This window comes from Thamnophis sirtalis, unplaced genomic scaffold, assembly GCF_051295495.1.
Source record: "Thamnophis sirtalis isolate CommonGarterSnake01/CBP01778 unplaced genomic scaffold, rThaSir2_p1.2 scaffold_12, whole genome shotgun sequence".
NCBI lineage: Eukaryota > Metazoa > Chordata > Lepidosauria > Squamata > Natricidae > Thamnophis > Thamnophis sirtalis.
The window spans coordinates 53,472,820-53,487,339 of record NW_028261392.1 but is presented as its reverse complement, the minus strand read 5'-3'; the positions used below and the strand labels follow the sequence as shown (position 1 = coordinate 53,487,339).

Below are 14,520 nucleotides of genomic sequence, written 5' to 3'. Positions count from 1 at the left end.
ACAGGGCCATAGGATGGCTGAGTGCCTGACACCCACTGCCCAGCCAATGGTAAGGGTCCCCACCAAGCCAAAGAAGCCACAGCAGAAGGGGTGAGACAAGTCAAATGTGGCACACCAGGTTGTAGAGATCTCCTCCCTAGCAGCAAGGGGAGGGAACCCTGACTGAGGACAACCAGCAGCTGACTGTCTACCAGAGTGAGGATGAAGGGGAGAACAACCTGATGGTAAGTAGAGCCATCAGCCCCTTTTCAATCCTAGTGAAGATCATAGTGCCAAAGTTGGGAGCCCGAGGAGAGATAAGGGCACTCATAGACTCGGGCTGCACTCTGTGTTTAATGAATATTCAAATGGTGCTGAAAAGGGATATGAGTGAAAAAGCTGTCCCAATCCATGAAATTCAAGCAGATGGATGGCTTGCTGATAGGGAGCTTCCCAGCAGCACACCTGACAGAATCCATGCAGCTAGAGATATGCTTGTCAGGCCTGCAGCCGGTTCCTTTTAGGGTCTGGCCTGCCACACACACACTTATTTTACTATGCTGTTTCATTAGTGGGGAAATGGGAGGGGGAATAGTAAGGAGTAGAATGTGTTGTTGTCAAAATAAAAAATTCCTTTCTAGAAACCAAGGTCATCTTTTGTTCTCTACACCTCTGAGCCTCACTGGAACTTGATGGATGGAACTGCCAGTGTGGCAGTAGAAGATTGGACCATATGATGGACTTGTGGATGTGGGGGCAAGATCATGAACTTTCAACTGGGAGGGAAATCCCTGGAAGCTTTCAGATTTGGGTTTCCCCAGATGTGCCAACATGTCTCTCTTAATAAATTGGAACTTAGAGCAATACTTTGCCTTGGACTCTGATTTAATTTTGGATGATATTTGGAATGCTGACAATGCCAGCATTAAGAAGCCATCTGAAGATGATAGAAGCAGTAATACTAGGGTTCTCCTGGTTAGATAAGTAGGTCCTTACCATATGGTGGTGAAAAGGAGAGAGATGCATGAAGCTGAGGAACACCCCCCTCTCAACAAGAAAACCTGGTGGAGAGACGGAGTGGCAAATAGTCAAGGGAGGAGATTGAACACTTGAAAACTGTTTCTGAGCAGCCGCCAGGCACTTTGCCCATCCCTAAAGAACACAGAGACATGGGTGAGGTGTTCAGCAATAAGGAATGTGATGTCCTATCCCCCACCCCCACCCCACTGACTATGCTATTGAAATCCTGCCGGGAGCGAAACTCCCCAAGTCAAAGATGTATACTATGACCCCAAAGGAGATGGAGGAACTGAGGAGTTACATTGACAAAAATGTAGCTTGGGGTTTCATTCAACTGGCCAAATCCCATGTGATGGCCCCAGTACTGTTTAAGAAGGATGGATCATTGTGACTCTGCGAGGACTTTAGGGCGATAAATGGGGTGGGGGTGTTTAAAACATGGACCCACTTCCCCTAATGAACGACATGTTGGTCACTTCGTGAAGGGGAAGATCTTTACAAAACTAGATTTGAGGGAGGCATACTACAGAGTAAGGATCAAAGAGAATAACGAATGGAAAACACACTTTTCCATTAGGAAGTGATGTACACTTTTCCATTAGGAAGTGATGTATTCATCATAGTATTCATGCAGCTAATTAACAAGGTGCTGCATGACCACCTGTACAAAGAGGTCACAGTGTACCTGGATGACATCCTCATTTACACAGAGACAATGGAGAAGCACATAAAATTAGTGCACCAGGTCCTCAAAAAACTCTTGGAGGCAAACTTGTATGCCGAACTATCCAAATGTGAGTTCCACAAGACTTGCCTAGACTACCTTGGCTACCGAGTGCCATACAATCTGATAGAGCTGGACCTGGGAAAAGTAAAAGCCATATTAGAATGGCAAGCTCCTTGAACCTGCAAGCAGCTGCAGAGCTTCCTGGGGTTTGCAAACTTTTACAGGCAATTTATCCTTTCCTTCGTGAAAATCACCCTGCCATTCACCAAATTATTAAAAATGGGAGGAAAGGGAGGAAAACCTCAACTGAGTCATCTACTAAACCAGATGATGGAGTGCCAAGGGGCTTTCGAGGAATTGAAAAGACTGTTTGCAGAGGAGCTGGTCTTAAAACACCCCAACCCTGAGGAACCCTTCATCATCCAAGCTGATGCCAATGACATAGCTGTGGGGGCAGAGGTCCTCCAGAAAAACCAAGAGAGTAAACTGCAACCATACACTTACACCTCCTGAAAACTTAACGAGACTGAGAGGTGCTTGGCAGTGTGAGAAAAGAAAGCTTTTGCAGTGAGATGGGCATTACTAACTTGGCACCAGTTCCTCAAGAGGAGCAAAGTGCCTTTTAAAGTGTGGATTGATCATCAGAACTTGGAGGCACTGAGACCCCCTTGAAAGCTCTCCCTGAAACAATACTTCAATTGATTCGACTTTGAGCTGAAATATATCCTGGTGAGGGAGAACTTTTAACTGACATCTTGTCCCCATGCCACAGTACAAGAGCAACTGAGAAGAAGTTATTTCCCCCCCCCCATACAATGAGCAGCACAGGTGACCACAAGGCAGCAGGTGAGAAAGCAAGCATAGGACCCCAGTGGTGAGCTGACCCAGTAACTAAAAAGGAAGTCACAATTGATTCATGGTTCAGGGCCCATGGGGGGAAGCTGACGTCGAGAGAAGGACTGGCATGGAAGGGGGACAAACTGTATGTCCCTAGTGCCCTGTGAGTCCATATCTTGCAACAGAGTCATGACACCAAGCACTTCAGGTTTACCAGATATGAAATTACATTTTGATGCATGCTGCTTGACCTGGGCAAAAGAATGTCTGAGTCTCCAGAACAAGCGGTTACTTGAATTAGAGGACCATAAATTATGGTTTGGATGCATGGCTACTTATGGTATGACAAAAATAAAGTTAATGTTGATTTCAATAACCATTTTGTTAGACATGCCATACTAAGAGTTTGGAGTAAATATAAAACAAAGTTCTCTATCAAGTTTCCCCTGTGGGTGTAACCATAGGAAGCTTTTTTAGAAAGGAAATAATGGCAAAGTCAGATTGGCTGACGTATGGCAAAATTTTATTTTTCAATTCTGGTGACCCAATACTAAAGATGAGGGAAGAACTTGAATCCCAAGCTTACGTTTGCCATTGGTTTACTTATCAGCAGTTGTAAGAAAGGTTGAAATTGGATAAAAAGTGGTATGGATTTGTTAAAAATGAATTGGAAACTTTGCTATGTGGGAATGATGAACATATTATCGCTAAGGTTTATAAAATGCTACTGAAATTGAATTTGGAAAATGAACATTATATGATTCAGTGGGCAAGGAACTATTTGGATATAATGTGTTGCTTGAATGATGGGAAAACGTAGACAAGGGGTCTAAAATTTACATTAAATTATAATATAAAATAGTTTTTACAAGATGATGTATCGTTGGTATTTAACATCAGATAATTTATCTAAGCTATATAAAGGTACGGCAAATGTATGTTGGAAGTGTAAAAACAAGGGACCTTTTACCATCTATGGTGGACATGCGATAAAGCCAAAACATTTTGGACTGATTCATATTTTAATACAGAAAATCCTGAAAATGGAGATAAATACGAAACCATAAATTTTCATCTTGGTTCTAATGGAAAAAGAATTGTAGAAAAAAATTGGAATTTTGTTACTATATATGTTGACAGCAGCAAGATTATTGTATGGGCAAAAATGGAAGGACACTTGGATTCCTACTATAGAAGAATGGTTGCAGAAGCTGATGGAGTTGGCTGAAATGGCAAAATTGACTACTCTGCTCAAAGAAAAGAACATAAATACTTTTGCTTCTACATGGATACCACTTTGGGTTTCACAGATTGATTGATAGACATTTGTAGAAATGACTGGTTCATACTATTATGGCAAAACACTTGTGATTTGTTGTTATTACCTTATTCTACTGTAAAAGATGGAGTCAGAAGTCAATGTTTCTTTTTCTTTCCCTACCCTTTCTCACTTTTCTTTCCCCTTTTCCCTCCCCCTTTACTATCCTCCTATGTCCTTTTGTATTTTGTATGTTATAATACTTTATTACCTAATAAAAATGTATTTGAGAATATACAAGAGGTTTTAACCTAATGACCACATCGGTTGTCTTTATATGACACACCAAACCACTTGAGATTGGTGTAGTCAATCTCACTTTAGCTCTACCAGTCCCTGCAGTTACTTATAATGCATCACACAAATCTAACCAAACTGAGTAAACAATTAATAGGTCAACAAGAAGATCAGTGGTGGGACTCAATTTTCTTTACTATCAGTTCTGTGGGAGTGGCTTGGTGGGCATGGCATTGCTTAGTGGGTGTGACAGGGGAAGGATACTGTAAAATTTCCATTTCCACCCCACTCCAGAGGAAGGTTACTGCAAAATCCCTATTTCCTGCCAATCAGCCAGGACTTGGGAGGCAGAGAATAGATGGGGATGGGGCCAGTCAGGGGTGATATTTACCGGTTCTCCAAACTACTTAAGATTTCCACTACCAGTTCTCCAGAACTAGACAAAACCTGCTGAATACCATCTCTGAAGAAGATGTGTAGCCTGTTGATTATAACCACTGTATTCTGTCTAAAATATGAAACATGGCTTTTTCCATCCAATGGTCTAGTCCACTTTTAATGCAATGGAAATCTCAAGTGAAACTTAAAACACACCCACCACTTCTTGTAGTTAGTATGAATCCACTGAAACTGCACAAAAGTAGATTGATGAGTCTTCTTCACCAGCTTGTTATTTATGCAACTAACTATCAAGGTGATACTGCCCCAGGAGACCCAGGAACTATTCTGTCATCACATATCATCAGAACCCTGGGAGCCCATGTGTCTTGCCCACTTACTCATTCAAGTTTCCATAAGAATATTGTGGCAGGCTGTTAAAATCTAATTTCCTTTTGATTATCATCCAAAATCTGTGAACAAAAGTAATTCAGTTAAATAGTTCATACAACTGCCCTTATGACGTGGGTACTGTACTGAATTTTTGGTATATGTAGAATTGTTAAAATTAAGCTGCATGTAAAGTTATTTCTGGTCCATTGTGTTACAAATCTCCCTACAATTGGCAACCTTACTCTAGTCTTACTCCACATAATTCTTGGAAGGCTCACAATAAGTAGAGTTATGAAAATTTGGTGGGACCAGATGAACAAAAAAATTATATTAAGTTTATTTTAGGGGTAATACCACTTGAGGGTGGTTTTGAGGCAACTTCAAAGCACCTCCTTGTGCACGCGATTATCTAGCATCACAACGGTGGGCGGAAGCTGTGTGAGGTTTTCAGCAGTCAACCCCAAGTTTTTTTCAGCTTTGGGTGCAGTTGCTGAGTGGAGATACAGTGCAGGAAGAGAGCATTCTGATGACATGGTATCTAAAATTATCTGAGCAGCAGTGAAAAAGGAATCCAGAGACTCGATTTATGCATCTTTCAGTCATGCAACACAATCAGTATTGTGGTTATCCCCAGATCTTCTGGACAAATAACAGCTCAGACTGTGCTCCTCAAACAGGACTGTACCATTCCAGTGGAATTGTGGCAGATCAGGACATTTGCTTACCATTGCCTGTACCAGCGAGGAAAAGGCATAGGCAGAATCACAGAGATGGTACACGCCTATGTTTCCTGGTGGTATTTTTGCTGATTCTACTTGCCATCACGGGGATCGGGCTGGCAATGTTTCAGATCTTCCACCTGCAAAAGCAACTTCAAAAGGTAACATCTCAATTTCAAGTAGAGGGAAAATGCATAAGATTTTTTTTCAAGTTGGGAGCATGGGTCTGGAAGTTATAGTAGCTTACCTAGGTATATAAAGTTTGTAGGGTGGTTTTTCTTTATACCTGTATGTTTCTTACTTTCACAGTTTTCCAGCTCTGGCTGTGTCCCTCCATCTCCTGATATGCTGAAAGGTGAGAACTCCTAGTCCTGTGTTTCCTATTCAAAGATTGTGTTTCCTGGTGATATTATACCTGAATTTCACTCCATAGCTTTGCACATGTTATTATCAATCCATTATTTCCTTGAAATAATGGAATGAGTCGTGGTTAGGAAATAAATAACTGATGCAGACTTGGAGTGTAGGCAAAATGGAGAATAAAACAATAAGGCAAGTCCAAAGACTTTAAGAAACAGTTTTATAAAGTACTACAGTACAGAACAGGGCTTTTCCACTTTATGCAAACTCCTTGTTGCCTAATTTTCAGAGCCAATTTGTAACATAAAATCCCACTCTTAGTCCCACAAACTCAGCAATAAGAATCAGGGACATCTGTGGAGGGAATCATTAAAATGGCAGAGGTGATCAAAGCCCCACCCCTTTCAATAACTTTTGCATATTTAAAAGGGGAAGGTTTTAGTTGCTCTGTTATATCCATCATGCTTTTTGAAAAAAATAATATTTTTATTCATTAATTCACTCACTCACTCATTTAGTATCTATAGCAATTTTATTACGTTGTTGATGTTCTTGACTCCTGCTGCACTTGTCCTTGATAGCAACTGCTCTTAAACCGCACAGTCTCTTTCTGCCATACTGTTATCCTCATGAGAATGGCTCCTGTTCCCTGCTCCTTAATACATCTAAAATCATTCTAAATGATTACTGTGTCTGGCTCGCCTTTTCCTGATGAGATAAGTCACCTGGATAAGTAAAGATGAAAAATGCTACTCTGAATTTATATAAAACAACTTAAAGTCTTGGTACATCATCCTTCATTTCTTTTGGCCCAGGCAACAATTAACATTTGCGGCATTTTCTTTGGAAAAAAAATGTTTCTTTTGTTCTAAATGAAATCCTTTGTTACTCATCCATCTGGAGCAGGTTTCTGTAAAAAGCATCCATACTAATGTCACAGATTTTCAGATATGAATCTGAAAGTCTGGGATGACTTTTAAAAAATTCGCATTTATTTGTCATTCTCTAAGGCAGTGTTTCTCAACCTTGGCAACTTGAAGATGTCCGGACTTCAACTCCCAGAATTCCCCAGCCAGCATTCGCTGGCTGGGGAATTCTGAGAGTTGAAGTCCGGACATCTTCAAGTTGCCAAGGTTGAGAAACACTGCTCTAAGGTAATGCAACCTTCTCTAAGTAGATATGATATGATATCTTAAAAATATAAATGTACATATTTTCATAACTAGAGGTTGACTTGTTGGCAAATTTCACTGGCGTTTGTGCTGTTATGAAGTTGGTTTTGGCAGAACATGCCAATTTAATTTTACTGGAATGCATAACATTTCCTAGCCTAGACCAGAGGTTCCCAAACTTGGTAACTTTAAGACTTGTGGACTTCAACTCCCAGAATTCTCCAGGCAGCTCTGCTGGCTGGAGAATTCTGGGAGTTGAAGTCCACAAGTCTTAAAGTTGCCAAGTTTGGGAACCACTGCCCTAGACCAATCCAGATTTCCTAATACAGTATATCAAGTTATTTGAGGCAATCAGTGCTGCTTCTTTGGGAAATTGAGTTTTGGCTTCTTTAGGAGACTCCTTTGTGATGAGACAGAATCCAATTAGGTTCCATCTTGAGGTTTCTACTTTTCCTCTATTCGTATTCTGAATCACCCTCCTGATGGCACCAAACAGCCACGAACTACTTTTTTTCTCTTCTGCTGCAATGTAGGAGCTCTGAACAGAACAGAAGAAAAGAAAGTCAAGAGGAGTGCACATTTAACAGGTAAGCATCAAAAACACATATTGTTGATGCATCTAATTATCTTCCCCTGCTTCCCCAACATACCCCCAGAGGGCTTTGTTCCCTTTGTTGGTTTGAAACCTTTCTCTTGGCTTGTGGTCAAATAGTTAGCTTTGCCATCAGGTCAGCAAAGCTCAAGAGGCAAAGACCTTTCAACATTATACAGCATAAACAGTTTCAGTTTCAGTTTATTAAACTTGTATGCCGCCCTATTCCCTAACAAACCAATAGGGAATGGGGACAATACAAAGAAAACAGACAAGACAAAAAACAAAATACAGAAAACAGGTTAAAAAAAACTTGTCAACAGCCACAACAATTCGAGTGGGGCTGGGAACTCATCAGCCCCAGGCCTGCCGGAACAGCCAGGTCTTGGCAGCTTTGCGGAAAGCCTGAAGGGTGGTGAGGGTCCGAATCTCCACAGGGAGATTGTTCCAGAGGGCCGGAGCAGCCACAGAGAAGTCCCTCCCCTGGGTGGTCGACAGTCGACATTGACTAGCTGATGGAGGAGGAGGCCTAATCTGTGGGATCTAATTGGTCGTAGGGAGGTAATTGGCAGGAGGCGGTCTCTCAAGTACCCAGGTCCGATACCATGTAGGGCTTTAAAAGTAACGACTAGCACCTTGAAGCACGTCCGGAGTCCAATAGGCAGCCAGTGCAGCTCACGGAGGATAGGTGTAACGTGGGTGTACCGGGGTGCACCCACAATCGCTGGCGCGGCTGCATTCTGGACAAGCTGAAGTCTCCGAATGCTCTTCAAGGGCTGCCCCATGTAGAGTGCATTACAGTAGTAAACAGTAGTAGTAAACATTGCCATTTTCCATGTTTAATTTTTAACATAATATAATTCACCAAGGAGCAATTCCAAACCTGAAGTAGTTTTCCTGGAAACAGATTTGACCAAAGTATGGGCTTTTTAAATCTGCAACCAAAGATCTTTTGCATGTTTGCCAGGCAAGGTGAGAAGATTCCACCTCAGAGGAACAGGGTGTTGCCTAACATTCTTATCTTAACCACACTTGGAATACTACACCCAGTTCTGGTCACAATACAAAAACAAATTTGAGATTCTAGAAATAATACAGAGAAGAGCAATAACAATAATTTGGCAACTAGAGGTTAAACTGAATGATGAGTGGTTGCGGGAACTAGGCATGTCCAGTCTGATAAAGAGAAGGACTGGGGTGACATGAAACAGTCTTCCAGTATTTGAGAGGCTGCTACAAAAAGAGGGGGGTCAGCCTGTTTTCCAAAGTACCAGAAGGCAACACAAGAAGCAATGGATGGAAACTAATCAAGAAGGGAAGCAACCTAGGAGAAATTTCCTAACAGTGAGAACAATTAACCAGTGGGATGGGTTGCCTTCAGAAGTTGTGGATGTTCAATCACTAGACACTTTTAAGAAGAGACTGGACAGCTTGAGCAGGGATTGGACTAGAAGACCTCTAATGTCCCTGCCAACTCTGTTATTCTGTTATTAATTACTTGAAGGGCTGTCATAGAGATCAGGGGGGCAATGACTCAGTGGTTAAAGACTGAGCTTGTCAGCTGCAGAGCTGAAAGCCCAGGTTCGAGATCTCAGCTTCCATACAGCAGGATGAGCTCCCATTACTTGTCCCAGCTCCTACCCACCTATTACTTTGAAAACATGGAAATGCAAGTAGATTAATAGAATACCACTTCAGTGGGAAGGTAACAGAATTCCATGTGCATTTGGCATATAGCCTTCCTGGCCATATGACCACAGAAAATGTCTTCAGACGATGCTGGCTCTCTTGGCCAAAAAACGGACATGAGCACCGTACCCTAGAATCAGGTACAACTGACAAGGAAACCTTTACCTTTACACAGAGAACATACTCTATTCTCTATTCTCCAAACATCTGAGGGCAGGACAACAGTGATCCAACCTAGAATTAAGGAGAAATTTCCTAACAGTGAGAACAATTAATCATTGGAATGGCTTGCTTCCAGAACTTATGGGTGGTTCATCACTAGAGGTTTTTAAAAAGAGATCGGACAGTCATTTGCCCAGAATAGTGTAGGGTCTCCTGGTCGAGCAGGGAGTTGGACTAAAAGACCTCCAGGGTCCCTTTCAACTCTATTATTCTATTCTTACTATTACAGATAGCATTTGACAAGGTTAACTTGCACATGGGATAGTACTAATTTATAAATAAGATGACCCATGCCAACCAATAGAAGAACAAACTATTTTTGTTGCCTTTTAACATTCCACGTCCTTTTTAAAAAGCTTGCAACAAGTTGTCCTAGAAAGAAAGGACAAGGTTTAATGGTGGTGCAGTGGTTAGAGTGCAGTACAGCAGGCTACTTCTGCTGACTGTCAGCTGCCTGCAATTTGGCAGTTCGAATCTCACTAGGCTTAAGGTTGACTCAGCCTTCCATCCTTCCGAGGTGGGTAACTGAGGACCCAGATTGTTGGAGGCAATATGCTGATTCTGTAAACCGCTTAGAGAGGGCTGTAGAAAATAAGTCTAAGTGCTATTGCTAGTGCTAAGTGCTATCAAAACTATACGGACACTTTACTCCGCATGCAGAAGATCAGTCTTTGTACTCTATTGAAAAAAGGCAATTTGAGAGTGTTAACACCATATTTTCCTCCTCATCCTGTTCCCATCCCACAAATGGCCTGTACTGGGGTCAGCTGAATGTTGCAAGGACCCGAGGTGGCGCAGTGGTTAAATGCAGCACTGCAGGCTACTTCAGCTGACTGCAGTTCGGCTGTTCAAATCTCACCGGCTCAGGGTTGACTCACCCTTCCATCCTTCCGAGGTGGGTAAAATGAGGACCCGGATTGTTGTTGTGGGCAATATGCTGACTCTGTAAACCGCTTAGAGAGGGCTGAAAGCCCTATGAAGCGGTATATAAGTCTAACTGCTATTGCTATTGCTATTGCAATAAGCAACCCATTCTACATATGAAGATTCTATCAAGTATGGGTAAGCAAAAGGATTCCTTTCTGAATATTGTCTAAGCGCAGGGGTACTAAATTGACAGCCACAGGCCACCCCCACTCACAAATGGGGAAAACGTCATGAAATGTCACATGATGGGGCGAGTTTGACACTCATGGTCTAAAGCAGTGTTTCTCAACCTTGGCAACTTGAAGATGTCTGGACCTCAACTCCCAGAATTCCCCAGCCAGCATTCGCTGGCTGGGGAATTCTGGGAGTTGAAGTCCAGACATCTTCAAGTTGCCAAGGTTGAGAAACACTGGTCTAAAGAATCATAGCAATAGCAATAGCAGTTAGACTTATATACCGCTTCATAGGCCTTTCAGCCCTCTCTAAGCGGTTTACAGAGTCAGCATATTGCCCTCACAGTCTGGGTCCTCATTTCACCCACCTCGGAAAGATGGAAGGCTGAGTCAACCTTGAGCCGGTGAGATTTGAACCGCCGAAACTGCAGACAGCAGTCAGCTGAAGTGGCCTGCAGTACCACACTCTAACCACTGTGCCACCTCGGCTCCTGACAATCATGGCATGGCAATAACCTAGTATGCAGTGGATTGCTATTTGCAGCATTTCAAATGAGGTCAGTTGAAATGCTACAGCAAGTTGCTGTGGATGCTGTGAGATGCAGGTAATATGCTTATAACAAGAGTTAAGCATAATAACCAAAGTGAATGGCGACATCTGAAACAAGAAACAAAGCAGCCAGGAGAAGGCTCCACTTGGGAGTAACTGTGAAATTCCAGGCAGTTGGCTGGAATTACAAGTTTCATTTGACCTGAAGAAAGGAAGAAACATGCAAATATTTTGGCAGCTAGGCTGGTAGGGGAATGGGGTCCCAGAGCAAATGCTACTGATTGCATGAAATCACTCCCATTTTCATCATGATATTTCATGTTTCTCTAGGCAAAGCAATTCAGCAATCCCATCCCCTGGAATGGGAGACTACCCATGGACATGCCTTCCTCTCTGGAGTCCAGTACAAGAACAGAGGTCTAGTGATTAATGAAACTGGGCTCTATTTTATTTACTCCAAAGTGTTCTTCCGAGGTCACACCTGCACTTCCCAGCCACTTGACCACATGGTTTTCAAGAGAAATCCATCTTATCCTGACAACCAAGTCCTGATGGAGAACAGAAAAATGAACTATTGTGTGACAAGGCACATGTGGGGCAAAAGTAGCTATTTGGGGGCCTTATTCAATCTTTCCAGGCAGGACAGTGTGTATGTGAGTGTCTCTGAACCCACATTTGTACATTTTGAAGAGTCAAAAACCTTTTTTGGCTTATATATGCTTTAAAAAAACAGTCAGTAGCACTTTCATCAAGCTAGTCATAGGGGTCTTCTGAGCAGCATGTGGAACAGCTGAATTGGAACTACTATGGACTTCCCATTTGTATCAATTTAAAGAAAATATGATTTTTTCCCCTCCTGCTGGATTGCTTCAAAGCTATATACTGATTGGAAAGACCAACAGGAAATCTTCAACTCCAAATACTGTCCAAGACTGACATAGGAAGTTTTGCATGGATTGTGGAGCGAAGTTGTAAAATGAAAGATTTTTTTTTGTCATTTGTACCCTGAATCAGTTACAATTCAGCAACTATTCTTTTCTAATGTTATTTTTTATGCTGCTTACTTTCTCGTGCATCATTTTTGATGTGAAAATATATTGTATTTAATTTCTTGAAGGGAAAGAAAGATTTGTTGACTTCCAGATTTTTTGAGGACTCACAATCCCAATACTAAATACAACTTTAAAAGTTATAACTATATTCTCAATATTTGTGTCAGCTTTTAAGTTTCCCTCTCCCCTATCTCTGACAAGCATTAACCTGGTGCTTTAAAAGATTCTGTGCATAAGGTTTGCAATAGACAACGAATGGTAGTTTAAAAGAGCAACACCTTTTAAATCACCCTGCTTTCAGCCTACCTCTACCAATCTCCTATGCACTTTTTTTCTTCCCACAGATCTCTCAGTTAGGGCTACAAGCCTAGAACAGCAAAATTTCAGGTGATCACTAAGTAATAGGAAAAACCTAAGATTTTTTTTTTTAATATCTTGCAGTCCAGATCTGGTGGCCTTACCTTCAAAGGCTATTCAGACATATCTTTGTCTTTGCTTCTATGTCCACCAAGGAGAATTAAACATCCCATTTGTGTATATAGGAACATAGGTCCAGAAAATAGAGAAGCATTAGTTCCTTCTTAAAAATCACTAACACACACACAACATAGTTGGAGCAGTTCAGACTGCTATGTTAATAGAATATAAGAGGAAGTGCTTTACAATTCAGTAGCAAGGAACATTGAGCATACATTGAGTTCCCATACATCTGTACATGTAAATTCCCATGTTTCTAAGTATGTGTAAATTTGTTTTAATTACTAAGGGATTAATGGTTGTGTTAAAACTTTGGTATATAAATATTATTATGGTACTTTGTTTGGATTTCAATAGTCTAACAGCTGCAGGTGGAGGATTAAGCATTCCCTTTTATTCAGATAATGCCAATTTCATATCACAAACTTAAGAGCCAAGGTGGCGCAGTGGTTAAATGCAGCACTGCAGGCTACTGCTAGATCAGCAGGTCAGCGGTTCAAATCTCACCGGCTCAGGGTTGACTCAGCCTTCCATCCTTCCGAGGTGGGTAAAATGAGGACCCAGATTGTTGGGGGCAATATGCTGACTCTCTGTAAACCGCTTAGAGAGGCCTGAAAGGCCTATGAAGCGGTATATAAGTCTACTGCTATTGCTATTGCTAAACTCTGCCCAACTTTTGACCAGGTGCATTTTGAAATGGGAAAGGGGCAATTAAGCCTTGGTTCTTGAATGACTAAATGTGAAATATGTCAATTTATCCATTCCTGGGATGTGGATTTCTTTGAAGGGCAGCATGAGGGAAAGTTTGAGCCCATGGCTTTACATTGTTTTCCATTGCTCTAGTTTTCAGGGCAGAAAACCTGAGCTTCATTTCTTAATAAAAGCAGGCTCCACTTGCAAAATTCTTCTCTCAAAAGTCTTCTCTTGCAAAATTGTCATCCATTTTACTGTATATAGCAATAGCACCAGTGGTGGGTTTCAAAAATTGTCGGAACCTACTCTGTGGGTGTGGCCTCCTTTGTGGGAGTGGCTTGCCACCCATGTGACCAGATGGGAGTGGCTTGCCGCCCATGTGACCGGATATGAAATTATCAATTAGTACTTAGGTCGGTCCAAGTAGCTATTCAGAAGTTAGTGGTTAGAAGCAATCGTGAAGCATGATAGGGAATTAAAACCAGAAATATTTTGTTGGCTATTTGAAAGGGAGTATAATATATATTTAATTTTACACATGGTAGCAGCTGCTGGAATTGTGTTTGCACAACAGTGGAAAAACAGAGATATGTAAATGATTAAATATTACAATGTGCAGGAATAAATAAATTGGCAATTAAAATCAAGAAGGCTTTGAATACTTTTTCATGTGGGATTGGTTTTAGCAATTGCCAACTAACGGAAGCAGAAATTAGAAATCCAAAAGTATGAAAGAAAACACCAATTATGTAAGGAAAGGTCCCTAAAATGTATAAGGAAATATTACTAGATCATTATTAATGCGTAGATAACTGCGGGACATTACACACCCACCAGTGGTGGGTTTCAAAAAAATTTGGAACCTCTTCTGTAGGCGTGGCCTGCTTTCCAGGTCCACTGGTGGAACCTCTTCTAACTGGTTCGGTAGATTTGACGAACCGGTTCTACCAAATAGGTGCGAAGTGGTCGGAACCCACCTCTGAATAGCACGTAGAATTATATACC

General features: G+C 41.6%; 1 protein-coding gene across 1 annotated transcript; it reads left to right on the top strand.

Annotated features, from left to right (window-relative positions):
* Positions 1-5,401: 5,401 nt before the first annotated feature.
* FASLG (Fas ligand) lies at positions 5,402-14,359 on the top strand. Its single transcript, XM_087726319.1, has 4 exons — positions 5,402-5,769; positions 5,918-5,963; positions 7,674-7,727; positions 11,624-14,359. The coding sequence occupies exons 1-4, from the start codon at positions 5,476-5,478 to the stop codon at positions 12,016-12,018; spliced, it is 789 nt and encodes a 262-aa protein (XP_087582445.1). The 5' UTR covers positions 5,402-5,475; the 3' UTR covers positions 12,019-14,359.
* Positions 14,360-14,520: the final 161 nt, after the last annotated feature.

Coding starts and splice junctions, on each gene's coding strand:
- FASLG (XM_087726319.1), top strand. CDS start 5,476: ATGCATCTTTCAGTCATGCAACACAATCAGTATTGTGGTTATCCCCAG. Junction 5,770..5,917: donor TGCAAAAGCAACTTCAAAAG/GTAACATCTCAA, acceptor TTACTTTCACAG/TTTTCCAGCTCTGGCTGTGT. Junction 5,964..7,673: donor ATCTCCTGATATGCTGAAAG/GTGAGAACTCCT, acceptor GCTGCAATGTAG/GAGCTCTGAACAGAACAGAA.